Raw genomic sequence first — 21,254 nt, forward strand, 5'->3', positions numbered from 1 at the left:
TCAGATTCCAAAATGTATAGGCAATCTCAACACAGCTGATTACTGCGAAGACCAATGACTGAACTAGAATTTGCTAAATCTAGGTTGAATGGATTGTTCTGTTAGCCCCTCGCACTATAACAGGTTTTCAAAGCTATGTACACACTTTAGATTTTCCTGGGCCAAAATAACCATCCCGATTGTTTCAGTAAGTAAACTAAATTGTGTACAGGTTTCCCCCTACGTCATTAGCCTCGCCTGTACAGATCCACCAAAATTGACTCCTTTTGTTCCCATGGGAACTTGAAAGGAGGCTCCCGCAGCATGGTGCTGCTATTTTCATTTGTCCAGGGGCCAAATAGTATGTTTGTGCAGTGACTATTCCAAAAATACAATCCAAAATGGTAAGACTGACCAAAGAATGCTCAGATTATCATGTGCATGGCCGGAATTTGTCCACAGCAAATGCATCTACAGTTTAACATGGCTAGGCGAGGAAATCTGGCATGTCCATCTTCTATTTCATATATCCTACCACTCAAGTAAAGTCATAATAGTCAAGTCAGTAGCTAAGAAACAATCATGTTACTGCATTAAGTCCATCAGGAGATTAAATGCTACAAAATATAATAGACCAGCCAAAATAATTCCACATTAGGATGTACAGAAGCTCTCTGTCCACACCAAGTACAGAAACACCAAGTATAGTCACTAGTTCAGACATTTAATTCTACATCACAAATACACACACCATCAAAGCAAAACAAGTCTTGTGACTCCTAAGACTCCCCAATGTAGCAACTCCCAGTTTGTCATTACTTCATCAAATCATCTCCAGTTAGTGCATCTCATGACACTTTGGCAGTCTGCCACAGTAGCTATCGATTAAACTTGACCTGTCACTTCAATGTGAAATATTTTCTCAGCAAACGATACAAGGGAGCTATGTGGATGGTACTACTAAGGAAAATGTCAATACCTGCCTCAAGCCATTTCTTTCATATTTTGAAAGCATTTTACCGAGTTCTGCAAGGTGCACTCTGAACTTCAGCCGATTGGTTTATTTCTTTACATGCTACCTAGGCAAAACAATAACCTGCTTACAGTATAGGTTCTTCAAAGCTGTTATTTCAATTTCTACTAAAGCAAAGGACGCAAATATAACTAATGTGAACATTGGCATAATACTTCAGTACTAGCCATTCCGAAGCTTGTTTGGCTGAACTGCCACTGAGCAGAGGCTGCCACAAACACTGCAGACTATTGTCTGCTGGAGATGTACCCCATGGCAGGTCAGGCAATTACAGCCAGAGAACTGTTCCACATCTGTCAGAATTTCCAAAGATACAAAAAATCCAGTGCTCACGTGAGAATATACACCATGGTGGATCAAAGCCTGGTTGACAATTGTTCTTTTATCTGCTATATTCAAAAATGCTCATAATGATATTGGAATGGTCAAAATCAGTAAGTTCTGCCAACCAAAGTATGAGGCCTATGGCCATCTGTAAGAACTTTCACAGCAAGACCTCTGCTGGTGCCCATAAAGTTTCACTGGTATCAGTGGATTTTTTTATTGATTCAGCTATACAAAATAATACTGGTGAAAGGGAGAAGTAAAAGCCTTGACTGTCATTTTATAATGCTGATGCTACTGTAATGGGCTTATCCACAAATACTGAAATGCAAGATCTTGGCATTGAAGGTCCTGAGAGAACTTCGTGATTTCACCAGCTGGTATAAGCAGGAAGCAGTCATTTTGTTTAATCCTTGCACTTGTTGAGCTCAAAGGCAAAATATATTTTACTATTTTAACTGTTCTGAAGCCTTTAAAAATAAAGAATAGTGTAAAATATTCCTGACAGACTCTACTTTGCATATTATATTATAAAGTAAGCAGATCAGTACAATTTTTTTTTAACCGGTTTGGATTTGTATGCATACGCAGACTCGCTTGTCTGACACCTGGGGGGGGGGGGGTGCCTAATACTGGAAGCACATCTGGCTATCTATTCTGGGGAGTGGGCTACCTAATGCAGCCACATCCTGCTATCTATACTGGAGAGGGTAGCTGCCTAATAATACTGTGGGGGATTACTACCACTGGGGGCAAATCTGGCTATCTAAACTGGGCAGGGGAATCATCCTAATACTGGGACACATTTGCTACCCATTCTGGGGCGGGCAAAATTTGAGTAACGGGCAAACTTTGGAATCTCCGCCTCTAGTGCTGGGTAACCTTGTCCCGGCCCTTCTAAATAGACAAATACAAATACCCTGCTAAATACAGCTAGACAACTGAAATGTTTAGGGCTTTGTCACACATGCAAGTGAGTCACAGTAGCTAGTGGTTGCAACTAGACATTAATACACTTCAATAGGAGTTGCCAGCACTAGTGAGTAGTTGCAGCAGCCAATTGTTATGATTTGCAACTAGCTGTTGTGACTCGTTGCTAGTGACACAGTCGCCCGCTTGACATTGCCCTAGCTATATTAAAGATGAACTGTAGTGAAAATAACAATGAATAAAATTGTTTACACAATATTCATTTATTAACTAATTAAGAGTATGCCCATTGTAATTTCTTTCCTCTCCCTGATTTACCTTCTGAAATGTATAACTGGTGGAGACATCTTTAGTTCTGCCAGGTGATCTCTACTGAGATTACTGTGAGTAACTCTACTGAGTAACTGTTTGTTACTGAGAGTTCTATGCACAGAGGGAGATAATGGCTGCTTGCCAGTTGGAAAAAGACGTCATTTCCTACAGTGCAACTGTCAGGACCATGGTCATGACATCACACTGTGGGAAGGGGCTTTACCCCAACATCAACCATACAGAGCCCCCTGATGATCTATTTGAGAAAAGTTAAAGATTTATTGTGGGAAAGGGGGCATCAGCTACTGATTGGAATGAAGTTCAATTCTAAGTTAAAATTAAGTACACTTTAGGAAAGTTCTTCCATATGTACACATTTGAAGCTGCAGAAATCAGTATAAGCTATACTGTATTCATTGTCATAAAACATGCAAAGGACCCATTGGCCTCAATTCACCAAGCTTTATCAAACACTTTATCAAACGTTTGATAATTTACCTCATGAGTAAAATCTAATTTTGAATTCACTAAGGTGTTATAGATTTATCAAATGTTTTATCGATAAAATGTTCAATAAATCTATAACACCTTAGTGAATTCAAAATTAGATTTTACTCATGAGGTAAATTATCAAAGTTTGATAAAGTGTTTGATAAAGCTTAGTGAATTGAGGCCATTGTGTTAGCTGCTACTATGAATCTTGATTTTTGTTGCATCTCTCTGCATTGATGTTTCCATTTAAAGAAGGAAAATAAGGTCAATTACCTCCACAATGTCAGAGTTGGTTCTGCTCTCGTGTGGCTCGTTGTACTCTGTATATTTCAGGAGGACTTTGTCCATGTCAGTGCTCGCATACTGAAATAGTTTGTTAGAGCCATTGAATATAATCAGTGCAATTTCACAGTCGCAGAGTACGCTTAACTCATACGCCTTCTTCATTAACCCAAATTTCCTCTTCGTAAATGTGACCTGTGGGGAAAAGAAGAAATGCCTTTATCTGCCCAACATATATATATATATTTATGCATTCCTGTTTCCATAGTAAAGCCTCACTTATTAATATGGTACACACAGCAATAGCATAGTATTCCCCAATTCCTCATTGCAACCTGATTAACTTGCTACAGTATCGATTACTGCAGGGATTGCTCAGGTCCCAAGTCATGTTCTTGAAGGACAACTGTAGCGAGAGGTATGTGGAGGCTGCCATATTTATTTCCTATTTAACAATACCAGTTGCCTGGCTATCCTACTTTTAGCCATAGACCCTGAACAAGCATGCAGCAGATCAGGTGTTTCTGACATTATTGTCAGCTCTGACAAGATAAGCTGCATGCTTGTTTCTGGTGTTATCCAGGCACTACTGCACACAAATACATCAGCAGGGCTGCCAGGCAACTGGTATTGTTTAAAAAGATATAAATATGGCAGCCTCCATATACCTCTTGCTACAGTTGTCCTTTAACATTAACCTAAATTAGAGGCCAACATTACCGGATTAAGATATGGTAGGTTATGCTGTTAATGTCACAGAATGTGGTGCAGTAATTATGGTACAAATATTACATAAACGATACAATGTAGTTTACATGCAAACAAAAAAGTAAAAAACATTTCTATAATTAATAAACATTCTAAAGGCATTGTGTGAATTTCAGATACAATATACAGTGCAGACATATCAGTTTCTATGCCAGTTATCAGATGGTTAGTACTATGTACACCAATGCCCTTATTTAATTAGCTATTTCTCCTAAGTTTTCTCCTAGGTTATATTTTCACATCTTCATCTCAGCCACTTTCCTATCTGACAGTAGACTTTTCCACAGGGGAAGTACAGAATGGCTGTTGGTAGATGGTCTAATGGGCAAGTAAATCCCCCCCTCCAAAAATATATATATATTATAATAATAATAATAAAATCTGCACACCCAAGTACATGCATGACCACATTCCCATAGGCCACCGGTTAAATATTAAACAGTCATAGAAAATGCAAAGTGATTGTAGAGTAAGCAAAAACTCCTCTACCCTCCCAGGATAAATTCACTTGCACTTGCAATTGCTGGAATCACAACGTAGGAGATTTGGGTGCACACTGAGTAACTTCGGCGGCGTCAAAAGACAGAGCAGAAGTTACATTTTAAAACACTATAATTCGTCCTCCAGCAATAGCTGAAAGCCGATTTACATCATTCCCCACTATCCACGTGGACCTAAAGGGGGAATAGTAATTAATGTTGCCGGGACTTGTGCAGCAGCAGGATAAGCCATACCGGCTGTATGCTGCGCCCAAGTCTCCCAGCAGCGATTACACGTGTACGCTGCTAAAACTCCTCTACCCTCCCAGGATAAATTCACTTGGCATTTCCTCAGTTAGACACTATGGGACTGGAGCAGTTGCCCAAATCAAGGATTCTAATAGAATGTTCCAATCCACTGCACATAAACAGCACGGTAAAATAGTGGTTAGCACTCTCTTACCTTGCAGCGCTGAGTCCCTGGTTCAAACCCCAGCCAGCACACTATCTGCACAGAGTATGTATGTTTTCCCCGTGTCTGTGTGGGTTTCCTCCGGGTACTCCAGTTTCCTCCCACATCCCAAAAACATACAGATAAGCTAATTGGCTTCCCCCTAAATTAGCCCCAGACTATGATACATACACTACCCGATACATACATAGACATATGACTATGGTAGGGATTAGATTGTGAGCCCCTCTGAAGGGTTGACAGTTAAGTGACAAGACTGTATATACTCTGTACAGCGCTGCAGAAGATGTCAGCGCTATATCAAATACTAAACAATACTAATAAACAGTTGCTTATCCCATGCCCCACATAGAACAGTTATTGGACAGAATGCTGGAAGTCTATTATGTTCAAACTCTTGACAGGAGATGGTCAATTAGATGCTAATTATTCTGGCTTTCATGCAACTTTAACACAAACTGTAGGCAACTTGGAATTGGGCCAAACAGAAGCACCTGCTGATGATATTGATTGAACCAATTCCAAGCTGCAAATGATTTGCATTAAATTTCATGCAAGCCAGAATTATTAGCATCTCACTGACCATCTCTACTCTTGACCTAAGCAGAAGGTACAGGTAGACTTCTCTGTCTGAGCAAGGCTAGAAATGGCCTGCATTCATCACTCCATTCACAGGAATACCTCTTGTGCAAGGAGGAATGCTCCAATCACTTTTCAGCATGAAGTGGACTAGTCAATAAAGCAGTGATTACATTTAACCTGTGGACATAGCAGTATTTAATGATATGTAGCTCTCCTACAGTAACTAGAGATTATTCCAGGTTATATTTACAAGGCTAGACTTGCGGAAAAGCCTTAAAAATGCCAAAGGAGTATGGCAGACGTGTAATATCTGGAATACACAAGAGGAGACCTAAGCACTTGCTTACTAAGCAGCTAATCAGAATGGCAACCCAGGTCAAATATAAATCCACTTCAGGGTGAAAACAACAAGAACAAAAGTACCTAGGCTATAAACCTGGACATCACCCCAAAACCACATCTTTAACAGCTAGACCCCAGACATTTAGATTGCGCAGTAGTTCTGCGCCTGTGCAGAACACTCCCGACAACGTAAGCGTGATTGACAGCAGCAATCGCGCAGGCGCAGTAGATGCCTAACTGGTGAGGTCGATATCTGTAGCGGAGGGGATCTTGGGACACTGGAGCTGCCGTGAGGGCTGGAGAAAGCCACAGGTAAGTAAAGCTCATTTTTTTCATTTCCCTGATGATTCCTTTAACCATTTTTTTATACGTTATGAATGATAACACAAAACATGCAGTCCATGCAAGAAGGCCAACAAATTTATGGTAACTGGAAGCTTTTTGCCAGTAAGGCCTAGTGCACACCAAAACCGCTAGCAGATCCACAAAACGCTAGCGGTTTTGGGTGCGGATGACAGAGTTTAGTCCCAGTGCACACCAGGCGGATCTTGATGCGATCCGCCGGGTGTTCACCGGCCGCATCCGCATGGCTAATGTATCTCTATGGGCTGGTGCACACCGGCAATTTGAGGTTTTTAGCAAACCGCAAACGTGCAGCAAGAGGCACGTTTGCGGCTTGCTAAAAACCTCAAACCGCCAGTATGCACCCGCCCATAGAGATACATTAGCCATGCGGATTTTCAGGCGGATTCGGCCGGCGGATCCGCCCGGTGTGCACTGGGCCTAAGAATGGGCAGCTTTCCCATCTAAGAAGATAAAAAGCCTCATCCACAACTACCACAAAGAACTTCAAGCTGTCATTGATGTTAAAGGCTGCAATACACTGTATAAAGAAATGAGGTGTGTAACGTTTTGATCCGGGTCATTTGGGTAGTTTGTGTAGTGATTAGGATTTAAAAATTGTTTGACAATAAATGTCTTCAGCCAAATACTAACCATGAGTGAAAGAGACATTTTTGTGTTATCCTATATATTAATACCGGCCTGTTTCCACTACACGCACATTGGACAAAGAAACTAAACGTGATTTTTCTGATGCAGATTTTCCCATAGGTATTCATTGAAGTCAATTTTTCTGCATCCAATCTGTGTGTAGTGGAAATAGGCCCTAAGCGTCTCTGCGTCGTGTGTGTGTGTGTCTCTGTGTGCGTGTCTGTCCGTGCTTCCAGACCCGACAGCTTGCTGTCTGAGAACCTCATTGCATTGTGGGAAATAACAGCTTTTTCCAACTGCCAAGCAAGCAACCTCTCTCTGTGTGCATATACTTTGGACAGCGATGGGGGATGGGCAATGGGGACGCGACTGTGCACGCATTGCAGGGAGGGGGGGGGCTAGCGGTCGTGGCCTAGCGCCCATTTTTTTTAACAGGCGGGCCTTTTTACTAGTCATTCATATTTTATGACAAATCATAAATTCTGCCAGAGTATGTAAACTTATGATTACAACTGTATCTAAAGCTAGCCATACATTGGCCGCTTATGACTAATATGCCAAGATGATCCATCCGTACCAAATACAGCACATGGCAAACTCCATTTCTATAGATTTCAGTAGAACTCTAACAAGCACGAATCTACACACATGCATTATACAACCCGATGCAATACGATGTAAAATGACCATCAATCCCCACAGTGTCATTCATGCAAAGAAACGCAGATGTTGGGGACAATAGATGACTGACAGATTTGACCAAAGTGATCAGGGGGAAAACAGAACGTGAATAGCCAGCTTACATACAAGCTTTGTTTTGTTTCTGTTTCTTGCATAGGGGATGGTTGGATACATTTAGAACATGCAAACTTCTAACAGTATCATTGGGTGAAATTAACCCTTTGACTAAGAATAAAGCATGCATTTCATACACCAGTGCATTCCATATTCAATACCTGTCTGTTCCGTTCATCCATTATTCGGGTGATCTGTATTTTCTTCCGCCCCATTGTCACTTTCTTTCCCTTTTACAATCCAGAATAGAAGTTACAATCCAAAAAATGGCAGTGTCCTGAATCCTAATGCATGGTCAGCAGCTTTCTGTAATTGCTTTTCCGGGCAGCCCCAGGCTCTGGTTTCTTAGATGAAAACCTGAAAGAACAGCATGGACATGGTAAGCACACAAGTTATGCAGATGCACAAAAAGTAATTAGAAAAGACAAAACAATAAATAAAAAACTTTATTTGGACTGTTAACAGAACCATCCTAATACACTGCGTTTTAGAACAACAGAAGCCTTTTAGGCGTTTTTCACATGGGAGGCTGAAGGAGGTGAATTCACATGCCTATTAGGAGCTCCTATGTATCAAGCTAGAACTTTGCACATGCAGTGGAGAGGCTGCTACTGTGACCCCCAGAAGACATCCTTTTAAAGGGAACCTATACTGAGTAAAATTATTTAAAATAAACACATGAGGTAACTTCAAATGAACATTACATAGTTACCTTGCCATCAGTTCCTCTCAGAAGCTCACCATTTTCTTCTGACAATTATCCCTTCCAGTTCTGACAACATTTTGTCAGAACTGAAATATATCAGTTGCTGTCAGTTATATATTAGTTGCTGTCGGTTATAGCTGAGTGGACAACTGATGTGCCCGGTAATGTCCATGTTTCCCTATGGCTCAAGTGGACGATGTTACAGTTTAACAGTGTGCTGACCAGAAAGCTGTTATGGGGTAATGGTCATTTTCAAAATGGAGGACAGAGAATTCCCTTGATCACAGTGGACTAATGGGACACAGGAGGGGTGAAAGAGATTGAGGAGTAGACTACACGGGAGGTAAGTATGACCTGTGTATGCTTATTTTGACTTTTAATTTTCAGTTCAGGTTTTCTTTAAGCTGCTGGGTAATTCCACCATGATACAAACGCCACCGTTCAGCTATATGAAATTGCATTCAAAAGGTATTTGGTGGTCGACAGGTGGGAAGCTGAACAGCAAAATAACCACACAGTTCCTCTGAAAGAGGCCTTACTAAAGATGTATTACTTAGTGAGGCAAGAAATCATACAGTGACACCATAGCAGCAAATAAAAATGTATTTTGCAGTTATCTGGCTCATGTCCGTTCTGAGACCTAATGTACTAGGCAAGTAGGACTGCTACTTTGTGTTCACATGTTGATCTTGTCATGCCACTTGTCAGTTCAGGTACCCTTAAAGGACATCAGAAGAGAGAGGGATATGGAGGCTGCAATATTTATTTCCTTTTAAAGAAAGACTGAAGCCACATTTAAAATTAAAAACAGATACTTACCTAAGGAGAGGGAAGGCTCTGGGTTCTATAGAGCCTTCCCATTCTCCTCCCGGTCCCGTGTTTCCCCGCAGACTCCTCTATTCGGTCGTGGACTGCTCTCTTCTGGGTTGGAGAGACTTTGCCAGTCTTCAGAAGCATTCCGGCTTCCAAAGACGGGCTGCTCTGTCCTAAGCACATGCGAACGCCCTTTCTCAGCACTCGCACGTGTGCAGTACAGAGCCGCCTGTCTTTGGAAGCCTGAGTTCTTCTGAAGACAGCCGAAGTCTCCCGCGATGGGAGTTTCAAACTATGAGGCCTGCGGGGGAACGAGGAGACTCAGAGCCTTCCCTGTCCTTAGGTAAGTATTTGGTATTTTTTAATTGGCTTCAGATTCACTTTAGCAATACCAGTTGCCTGGCTGTCCTACTGATTCTCTGCCTCTAATACTTTTAGCCATAGACCCTGAACAAGCATGCAGTACATCAGGTGTTTGTGACATAACTGTCGGATCTGACAAGATTAGCCTTGTTTCTGGTGTTATTCAGACACTACAGCAGCCAAATAAATCAGCAACTGGTATTGTTTAAAAGGAAATAAAATACGGCAGCCTCCATATTCTTCTCACTTTAGTTGTCCTTTAAAGCAACGGTTCCTCTGTCACTACATGCTGGAGTTTCCTGCTTGAGCCTCCATTGGCTTTAGGAGGAGGGCTGCCGCATCACTGAAGCGAGCCAGGCTCCCTCTGTCATTCCTAGGAGGCGGTGTGACACCAGCAACAATTATCCACTCCTGTCATCTACTAGACAGGATGTGTGGCTGCTCTAGCCACTAGCCTTTCCATGGATCGGCAGGGGGGTGGTCATGTAATCCAGTACAATAAGGGGTCACCGTATTGTTGGATCTGTGTGTATGTTTCAATAGAGGCAGTTTTCTATTCTATTAGTATAAGATTTAGCTTACTAGCTCAGAGATTTATGTGCATGTGGAGCACAGTTAGCAAAACGTGTCACAAAACAGCATGCATGATGTAAAATTCTCTGTATTTGAATTATGATGAAATTCCATGCATATATAGTATACAGTCTCCCACAGAGACACATGGAGACTTTATGGGGACACTGAAGACAGAATGGTTTATGTCACCATTTTTAGGGGAATCAGAGAAAGCCTTGCTGGAAAGCATGACATGTGACAGAGTGTTCATCACGCTGAAAGATTTGCCGAGTGTCATTTTCTCACTGAAAAATTATGACTCTAAAAAAAGTCATTAATTAGCAGAATTAATTAAAAAGAGATGTATTTGCTATAGTAGTGGCATGACCAACATCATCCCTATCAATGTTATCCAGAAGGGATTTCATACGTTCCAATAACAGGTAAAGCACAGATTACATCTAGCTATGGATATTCAGCAGTGATTTTATGTGGCTGTGTGAATCAACCAACCTAATATTTTCATGATTTGCCATATTTTTCGGACTATAAGACGCTTCCGACCATAAGACACACCAAGGTTTAGAGGACAAAAACCAGGGAAAACCTGGTGCATCCATGGTGAAGGGGCATCTTGTGAAATTTTGCCCTCTTGTGTCTTCCTATGTCCTCCTCTGTCCCCCTTGTGTCCTCCTCTATGCCCCTTTGTGTCCTCAGTTTGTCCCCCTGTACCGTCCTCTGCATAGGCACAGTACAGGGAGTTCCCGACATTGCGGCAAGTTGGAGGTTTATATTGGCAGGCGTTCACAAGCCAGGAACTCCCTGCATTTGGACTATAAGACGCAGTAACTCCCCTCCCCCCCAACTTTTGGGGAGAAAAAGTGAGTCTTATAGTCCAAAAAATACAGTACATTTGAAAGTCATTGCATTTGACGTACACAACCCAATACAAGGCGCTGGAACACTGTAGTACTTGTTCTGTACCAGAGTTATATAGCACCAAAGAAAACAGTTTAGTTGGGAAGCTGTCAATATATTTAAACTGCCTTGGAAAAAAATGAGAAAACAATAAAAGGCCCCTTTAATCGTGCAGATCTTACAGATCTCACCCTGCTGGTTACTAGCTAAAATAGGATAGCTGTGAGGACTGGTGGGGACTTTTCCACAGAGGAAGTGTTGCACCCCCAAGATTTCATCCTACAGCACAAGTGCCACAACTCCAGTCCTTGAGATCCCCATCATTGAGATCCATCCATTCATTTGCGCTGTGCCAAAAATGTGTGAGGACCTCAGCTGTTGAGGACTGGAGTTTGACATTCTGTGCTATGCTACGGCCTCTGCAGCAATGTAGAGGCTAGAACACGGTCACCTGGGGGACGGAGCAGGACAAAGACATGACTCTCAATGGGGTTCAAAACAGCTAATAGGGAAGATTACCGAGGATACAGCTTTCAGTGTGTTACATTGTAAGAGCCTGTAAACACTGCTGCGCTTGTGCTGCATTTTTTAAAATCGTATGTGATTTTAAAATCGCAAAGCCTTCATGAAACATGCGCCTGACCGCGCCCAAACGTTCGTTTACCGCGTGGAGTAATCCTTTACGGGCGCAAACCGCATGGTAACTGCTGTGATAGCAGTTATCATGCTTTTGTGAATGGAGCCCAATAAGTGATGTGGCCAACACCAAGGTATAAAAGCACAATCAGGCTGATTTAACTTACCTGGGGGGTACAGTTTATTTGTACCTTCACATCAAGCAAGTTAAAAAAAAGCAACTTAGATTGAGGGTCCATACACACTGGACCCTGTTGCCAGGGGCGTGACTACAGGGGAACATCCCCTGCTATCACAGGGGGGGCCCAGAGCTGCAAGAGTCCCTCAACTACTAACCTTCCCTTCCTCCAATACAGGGGATTAGACTTAGATCAGGCGTTTGCATGGCTGCAACGATCATGATGGACACACTTGTATTATGGCCCTTGTGAGATGGGCCCCCAGGCCGCCAAGGTCACAAGGAGTAGGCAAAGGAAAGGGGGGGGGGGAGCATCAAAGTTTCGCTGGGAGGCCCCATGAATTGTAGTTATGCCACTGCCTGTTGCATGAAACCGCATAAAGGTATTGCCAATTGTAAAGTGCACCTCAAAGGGGCACTACAGCAAAAAACTGTAAAATTTAGAATATGTGCAAACATATACAAATAAGAAGTACATTTTTTCCAGAGTGAAATGAGCCATAAATTACTTTTCTCCTATGTTGCTGTCACTTACAGTAAGTAGGTAGTAGAAATCTGACAGAAGCGACAGGTTTTGGACTAGTCCACCTCTTTATAGGGGATTCTCAGGGATATATTTATTTTCAAAAGCACTTGGTGAATGGCAGTTGCTCTATCCAACTGCAAAAAAACTGTGTATTGAGCAGGGAAGCTGGCCAGCATCATTGTTTAATTCCTTTTTTGGGAATGTCTTTTTAAAGAATAAAAGCCTTGCTAAGAATCCCCTATGAAGAAATGGACTAGTCCAAAACCTGTCACTTCTGTCAGATGTCTACTGCCTACTGTAAGTGACAGCATTATAGGAGAAAAGTAATTTATGGCTCATTTTACTCCGGAAAAAATGTAATTCTTATTTGTATATGTTTGCACATATTTTAAATTTTACAGGTTTTCGCTGTAGTGCCCCTTTAAATACACCATCTCTGGTAGATCAGAACACTGCCTGTTCTCCTGTCTCTACTGTGTGCCTCCTGTCCATTGTGAATTGGGAACCTTTGGCTGCTATTTCTACAGTTCAGTGCTCAAATCATTCCTGTTTACAAGTACATTAAACAGAAGCAGCTTTCTATCTGATGTCTGTGCAAGTGTTGAGACCTTGTTTTCTTTGGATCCTGCCATCTCCTAACCCTAGTCCTGGAATTTTCCTTTAATTTGTCCATTCCTATACATCCCTGCAGCTACAATACATAACATGTGGGAAGAAAAGAAGCAAGACAGCAGGTTAAAAAGCAACATGGGAAACGCATTGAAAGCAATTACTAGAGTACTGAGGAGAAGGTGAATGCAGGAGTAAAAACAATGGCCAGCTATAGACTCTTGCGTGTGTGCCCACAAAGAAGAAATTAAAGCTAGAACATGACCTGCTGTGCATTCTACTTACTTTTAATAAAGACAAACTGAAAAATGAAAAAGAAATCTTTTAGCGGCTGAAACAATGAGACATTATTCCTTATTCATGCAGGCACGCAACATAAATCTTTGATACAAGTGTGTGGCACTGGTTGACCAGAGGAAATAAGCTGTGACCCAAATTCCCTTTCATAAGCATACATCTGGGGAAAAGTCATCAATCTGTATTTTACTGTAAGTAGTGCCGCTGACTATTCACAAATCTGGGCCTGATCACAGCTGGAGGTACCTGAAGCTAGCTCTCTCAGTGACTCTGCCTCTCTCTCTCCACAGCATGTCAATGCTTTGAGGTAGCCCCAAAGTAAAAGCAGGAAGCCAGAAAGCGGCATCTTACATCAGTTCATTTGCATGCTGCTGCTTGGACTTATTTATCATGCAAAGTGTCTGATGTTTAGCAGACTGTAAGCAGATGTAAAGCAGCGGGAGACATTCGGCCGGTGTCTGGTGAGAATTTAGTTACACGCTACTTGCCATCATGTTTGAGCATGGGTGACAAAAATGCACGTGTCACTGTGTGCACTCTGGTACACTGCTCAGGAGGAAAACATGGGGCACTCCTAACAAAAGGCTAATTTTCTCATTATGATGCTAACCCTTAGGCTGTACAAAGTATTGGCTGCAGATTCAATACACTTTCCTCCTGAGGTTTCTCACAGGTAATGTTATTGGACCTTAAAGTGGACCTGAACTCTAGCATGGGACACAAGGAAAACAGAGAGAAATGGACCCTGTGTGTTTTTAGAGACAAGAGCCTATTTAATTCCCCCTCATCTGTGACTAATCACAATTGTAATTTGATCTCTCAGCTGTGTCAGCACAGAAATCCGGCAGTCCTCGTTAGACAAAGCTAATATGTAAACACAGGATGTTAACCCTTCGTTTGTTTCCCATGAAAGCAGGAAGGAGACACACTGCAGATTTACTGCAGGAGTTCTGCAAGCTGTAACAAGGAAATGTTTTTCTTTAAAAGAAAGGAACAGCATTATAACATTTAGAGCAGAGAGGTAGTTCTGAGTTCTGGTCTGCTTTAACAATTTACCTTTTCACAAATCACAGCAATAGGGGATGCAGAGGTTGCGGCCACATCTGGGCCCCTGAACCTGAGGGGCCCACCTTGGGCCCTCCGGCAGTTGCTGCATTAGCTGATTATTAGTGCCGTAGTGCTACTGGCAATGAACACTTCTAGATGTCCAAGTTATAATCATAACAAACCATTCATTTTCTTCGCCTTACACCTCTTCTACACTGTAATACAAGGTGTGGTATTTTTATTACATTATGATAGGTTTAAATAAATGCATTATGCACAAAATTTAAATGAATTTTTTCTAACAGTAGCTGTACATATGCAATTATGCTAATGAATCATCCTCCAAGGGGAGGCTTTCATTCTTCAAAGGCAGACTTCATTTAATTCAAAAAAGCCTATATCACACCGAATCGCAGCATTGTATAAAGTATTACTTGCCGCCTTCTCTGCCTGCGTCTTCTCATCCTGTACTTCCAGAACAGAAGTGTAGCCCCGCCCCTACCTATCCTCAGCTATATACCAGCTCTTCATTGGAACAAAAGTTATACTTCAGCGTGTCAAAAGGGTAAATGGCCACACCTTGGTCCCACCTACGCATGACATGAAAAAAGCCTCCTAGAGTCAGGGGGCTTCATGGCCACACTCCCCTTCTAGGAACATGACTGGAATCCACCCATTGTTCTAATGCAGAGCAGTGTATGGTCAGCTGACTGGAGTCATGGCTACAGTCACTTCTGCAATCACTTCTGCCTCTAGTGGCAGACTTGCTGAGAGCAGAGTGACCTGCCCAGCTCTCCACAGGCTCCATGTTCCTAATGGGAACTTGAATCATTAACTGCTCCCAACTAAGCTCCATACAGCACATAGTTCCATCACACGTACAGCCTTCCAACACTCTCTTGATCCACACATTACATCCTCATTTTTATCACTAGGCCTTGTTCACACAAGCAAAACAGGTGACCAGCACTAGTGTGTTACATACGGGTGTTCACTATGTATAATGCCATGATTTACAGCACATTTCATTATCAAACCTTATCACACTGCATAGAATATGAATGGGACCAATGAAATGCAGTGAGTGTGAAACGCTGAATTTTAAAAATCAAACATGGATACCTCAGTATGTTTCTACTATTACTTCTTTCTCATTGCAATTTATGTAGCCTTGAGTTTTACATCCATAGGAACAGACATTTTGCAGCTTGGCCAGAAAAACGAGTTCATTCTTCTACTGGGTAGAAGCCAAAGATTAGAATACGAGCACTGAATTAATGGTAAACCGTCTTCAAGAATGGAGAAAAAAACATTTTTAACCTCCTTGGTTATATCATCGATACATGAAAACCTTCACAGACACCTTATCTGAGCAGTTTCTACTGCATCATCCACACACCAGGTAACTGCCATCCAAAACAATCTTTTATGCCCTTTTTTTTTAAGTGACCGTCCAGGAACAATTGTTTTACAGACAGGCTGCTTGGCTCTCTGCAGGGAGCTGGTTCTGTTATATGGTGAGTGAAAAGGGGGGGGGGGGGGGGAACAGAAGGCACGATAAAATTGGAGTTATAATAGTAGTCAACCAAATATTATTACACTCAAGGGGTCACTAGTGAGAGAAAAGCAGACATTGGGGGACACCTGTGTGCTCTACATCGCAGGTTCTCAGTACATGGTATGCATACCACAAGGGGCAAACGTGAAGAAAGCTTACAAAGTCACTTACGGAAAGGGAAGGCTCTGGGTTCCCTAGAGCCTTCCTGATCCTCTCTCCATTCCCTCATTCCACCTCTGTCCCCCCCTGAAATTCTGCGCCATCGGAACTCCTTGTAAGGCTTCGGAAAAACACTTGCGTCTCTGAGTATGTCCAAAGGCAAATGCACCCGTACCGCACAAGAGCAGACTCACGTGTGCAGGGACGGATCTAGACCAAGTTGCCCCAAGTTGCGCCTGGGGCAAGGTCAGGTTTTGGCGCCTAAACTGCCATTCCCCATCCAAATTTTGCCGCCTTTTTAAGTATTCAGCAAACTGCGCCTGGGGCAAGAGACCTGCTTGCTCCCCCCTAGATCCGTCCCTGCACGTGTGTGCAGAACGGATCTGCTCATCTTCAGAAGTACTCAGGGACATAAGCACTTCCGAAGGTTGCCCAAGGAGAGCCAAATATGTATCTGACCTGAAGTTCCAATAATTTAAAAGGAGAGGGAGCACTGAAAATGAGAACACAAAGAGATGGCTGGAGAGAGGAGTTTGTATGTTCTCTCTGTGTCTGCGTGGGTTCCCTCCGGGTACTCCGGTTTCCTCTCACATCCCAAAAACATACAGATAAGTTAAGTTAATTGGCTTCCTCCTAAAATTGGCCCTAGACTACGATAGGCATATGACTAAGGTAGGGATTCGATTTTAAGCCCCTCTAATGGGACTGTTAATAACAAGACTATAGACTCTATACAGCTCTGTAAAAAGTGTCGGCGCTATATAAATACTAAATAATAATATGGGATCCAGAGCCTTACCTCTCTATAGGCGAGTATCTAACAATGATTTTTTTCAGCTCGCTTCACATTTCCTTTTATGTCAATCAATAATAGCAAGTTTTGAGATTAAAAATGGAGAAATCATATTTAAAACAAACCCACGTAAGTATCGTTAGTTAAAACGTATCAAGTAATGTTTGAGAAGTATCTATACACAATAACTGAGTGCTCCTAACAAATATACACAGTATGTATGTGTTAAGAGGTTCTTGAGATGATGTAACCAATAGTAAAGGGTTCTTAAAGCAGAATATAACCCTGCATTTCAACTTTGCTCTAAAACATTATTTACAGTATATTATATGCAACCAGCATTTTTTGTTTTTTACTAGACCAGCATTGGAAAGGTTACACACAGCTTTAAAGTTCCTGGAGATTTCTGCAGACGCATCCGAAGCTGAAAAAGATACATTTTGTTTACATAAATGTATCTAAGTGTTGAATGTGACTCACTCTCTCTGACTGAGCTGGAGGACAGCCAAAGTGTGTAACATTCAACACTTAGATACATTTATGTAAACAAAATGTATCTATTTCAGCTTCAGATGCGTCTGCAGAAATCTCCAGGAACTTTAAAACTCTGTGTAACCCTTCCAATGCTGGTCTAGTAAAAAAAAATGCTGGTTGCATATAATATACTGTAAATAATGTTTTAGAGCAAAGTTGAAATGCAGGGTTATATTCCGCTTTAAGTAATGACTGTTGACAAAGAGATGCATGCTATAATAATGTTGAGAAACCTTGTTCTAGACTCGTCACTCCAGAGGATCACAAACAGATGTTCCAGGTGATAAATACCTAGCATATGTATTTAATAAAATGAAGACCATTCTTATGAGTTCAGTATCTTTAGAGCTGTAGCTCTTGAGAAAGAGAAAATATCTGAAAATTAATTGGTGTATTTCATGTTACTACAGAGGGTTTTCAGAAACAGAACCATAACGACATATAGTAGAATTAGTAAATTATTTAGCATACCCACTTTAACATTAAATATCCTGGATTCAGTATCAGAAACACTTACTATAGCATGGGCGTAGTAATCACCCCTGCAGCCCCTGCTAAGGGGGGTCCCTTCTCCTTCCTCTCCCCAACCAAAAGTGCTGCCAATTAGCAAAAAAATCTCTCCATTCGCTCACAAGAACCATTCATGCCTCCTCCCACCACACAGAGTAGCGGGAGCGTCTGTAATTTTTTTCCTGCTTCACAGCAGAACACTTTCTGCTGCCACTCACTGGTTCCCGATCACGTGACCCTCATGGGGTTTGGGGACCAAGGGGGCCCCATACTATCATTTTTGCAGGGGAGCCCTATTAAGTCTAGTTACGTCCCTGTACTATAGCTATATATGGCTGTATATTGGTAAGGAGCCCCACCCTACCACTGAAGCTTAGACTAGGCTGTTTATTATGCAATTTATAAAAGAAAATTGTAAAAAATAAATTTTATTCACTATGTTATTTTGAATATGGATGTGATAGTCACGTCTGTGGCAGCAACTGCTATAGCTGCAGGGACGTGACTTTCCTATGTGCTGCGTGATATGCATAAAGAATAAAATAATTACTGAAAAAAATCACCCCCAGAAAGCCTCATTTGTGGCGAAAATACAAGATATAATTTAGATGTGATAAGTAGTGATAAAGTTATTGGCAAATGAATGGGAGGAGTGTTGAAATGTGAATATTGCTCACGTCCATAAGGTGAAAACAACCTGTGGGCTGAAGTGGTTAAACACTTTGGTATTCAGTCTGCTGAGGGTCGGAAAAAAAAAGCCTCGTTTTAGTGAAAAGGGTTCTTTCCCTTTATTCAACTACACAGACACATGTTCCTCTTGCCTCAGCTAAGCTCTTTCTGAAATGGATTAAAGTAAACCACTGAAACTACTTTCCATGGGTTCCATTTGTTTTAAGTGGCAAATTAGCTGGAAGGATAAGCAATAGGTCACGTAACACGTACACACTGAGAAGTCAAGTGTTGAGTAACTAACCAAATGAAAGTTTGGAAGGCTAAAACCATAAAGTGAGTCAATGGAAGGATTGGTAAACCCTTCCCGGGTTTATGGAGAGTCGTTAAAATGATCATCACGATGCCACGAAGAAGTTAAGCAATGCACAAAGCTTTAGATTAAAATCAAACTGCATAGAATCATTTCATCTGAAGCACACAGAACTTTCTACATGTTGTACACGTCCGTTCTTCCATTCAGAAGAGAATCTCCATCCAGCCAAGTGCCTCACAGGACTCACAGCTGTCTCCCATGTGCAAGATTCACGAGGAGTCGCTTCATTTCTGCTTCTCATCAAAAAGCCGGCTAATCAGAGTTTGATTTTTGAATGATCTTTCAATGTAGTTGACTAGGAAACTGTCACAAATGGTCTGGAAATCTGTCAAAACAAATGTTCCAGCAGTAGGAAATAGAAATATTTACCTGCAAGACTTTCTGAAATGATTGGCAATTGATGCATAACATAATGTGTATGATGTTTATTCAATGTATCATAATCTTTTTTTGTCAAAATGATTGCACGTTTCCTAAAACACTTAAGCCAGGTGCACACTTTCAATTATGATTGGCCAATCACTGACCAATTTTACCACCTCCATGTAGTATGAAGGTTTACCTACACCATCATCTCATAGTATTCAATATCTATTGACCCTCACATTACATGGAGGTGGTAAACTTGGTCAGTGATTGGCCAATAATAATTGAAAATATGTACCAGGCTTTAGGCTGCTTTCACAGTGGGACGTTACAGGCGCACGTTAGAGCAGCCTGTAACGCAGCCCAACTCGCAGTAATGAAAAATCAATGGGCTGTTCACAGTGCCCACGTTGCCTTACAGTGTACCGCTGCACAATGAATGAAAGTGCACAGCATGTGCGTTACAGGTGGTTTTAGCTGCGTTACACTGCTTGCACATGCTCAGTAAGGGGAGAGTCCGCTATTGTTCCTAGCCACATGGCTAATTATTATTCACTGCACTGTAGTGTTGTCCAGATCATGAACGATTCGCATCTTTGGATCTTTTTTGTGAGTCGAATCATTGTGATCACCACAATGAAGGATTCGGTACACAGTGGATGTCTGGATGAAATAGGAACTGCAGCTTCTGTGCACAAGCACAATCTTCCTGCTGCATCTCTCCCTTCCCCATTAGCACCCTCATTTTCCTGCACCTCTCACTCTGCTGCACTCCTGCTTCCCTAGTAAAATGATTCAAAGATTTGGTTCAAAGATCCGGATCTTTTCAATGACACGATTCAAATCATCCGAATCATTGTGTGAAAGAGGCCTAAATTTACTGAAAAAGTTGAAATATGAATGCTGTTGGCAGTTCATGCTATTTTAACTTTTTTCAATAAATTTAGTGTTTTAGGATTTAATGCGAAAAGTACCAAAGAGTAGGTGATAAAGTACAATCACAATTATTTTGAATATTATTTTGCTTGCTGGTGGCTTAAATTGCATTTTATTGTTTGACAATTTTGAAAATATCACCTAGGAGAAAACTGAGGAGAAAAAAATTGCATACGGGCCAATGAGTTTAACTCTCAGTAGTGTGAAATGGTCTGAGAGGTTACAGTATGAGATCTGTGCACAAGGAGGCTGATTGCTGTCCCCGCCCATCTCCTGTGCGCAATAACAGGATGGGGCGGAGCTTGAACAGATGTCATCTTTACAGAAAATAAAGCTGTTTAAATATATTTACTGTAAAAACTACACATATTATGCAGAAACCTTTTTGCACTGCTAATTAATGCACATTTATTAGCATATACCTCAAAAATGTGACGGCTGAACTAGGGTCAGGACCTAAATATGTAATCATGGAAATAATAGAAACAGCTATAAAGCGTACCTGAATTCAGAACTACCTTTCTGCTCTAAAAGATAAGCAGCAGCAGCATAACAACTTTTATAAAACATTTCTTTGTTACAGCTTCCAAAACTCCTGCAATAAATTTGGGGAAGCTGACAAAGGGCTAACAAATTAGCGGTGTCTGCTGAGGACTGCAGAATTTCTGTGCTGATACAGCTGAGAGATCAAATTACACATTTGATTGCTTACAGATGAGGGGGGGAAAAAAGACAGGTTCTTCTCTCTAAAACACACCGGGTGCATTTCTCTGTTTTCCTTGTGTCCTGTGCAAGAGTTCGGTTCCACTTTAACCACTTGAGGATCGTGGGCTTACACCCCCAAGTGACCAGGCTATTTTTTAACAATTAGGCCACTGCAGCTTTAAGGCCTCGCTGTAAGCCCGCACAACTCAGCACACAA

General features: G+C 41.6%; 1 protein-coding gene across 13 annotated transcripts in view; it reads right to left on the reverse strand.

The window, feature by feature from the left end:
* The window catches only part of MEF2A (myocyte enhancer factor 2A), a 235,027-nt gene that overhangs the window by 100,539 nt on the left and 113,234 nt on the right, over window positions 1–21,254 (reverse strand). For 11 of the 13 annotated variants that reach the window (XM_068275119.1, XM_068275118.1, XM_068275122.1 and 8 more), the window contains exons 2-3: window positions 7,945–8,140; window positions 3,344–3,547 (exon numbers count right to left, since the gene is read on the reverse strand). In XM_068275119.1, coding sequence (XP_068131220.1) covers window positions 3,344–3,547; window positions 7,945–7,998 — 258 coding nt within the window. In that variant the 5' untranslated portion in view covers window positions 7,999–8,140. Of the gene's footprint in view, window positions 1–3,343; window positions 3,548–6,991; window positions 7,235–7,944; window positions 8,141–12,487; window positions 12,564–21,254 lie in introns of those variants that run through there. The other 2 variants (XM_068275121.1, XM_068275126.1) reach the window with 2 other exon arrangements.

The sequence above is a fragment of the Hyperolius riggenbachi genome, chromosome 3 (genome assembly GCF_040937935.1).
Source record: "Hyperolius riggenbachi isolate aHypRig1 chromosome 3, aHypRig1.pri, whole genome shotgun sequence".
NCBI lineage: Eukaryota > Metazoa > Chordata > Amphibia > Anura > Hyperoliidae > Hyperolius > Hyperolius riggenbachi.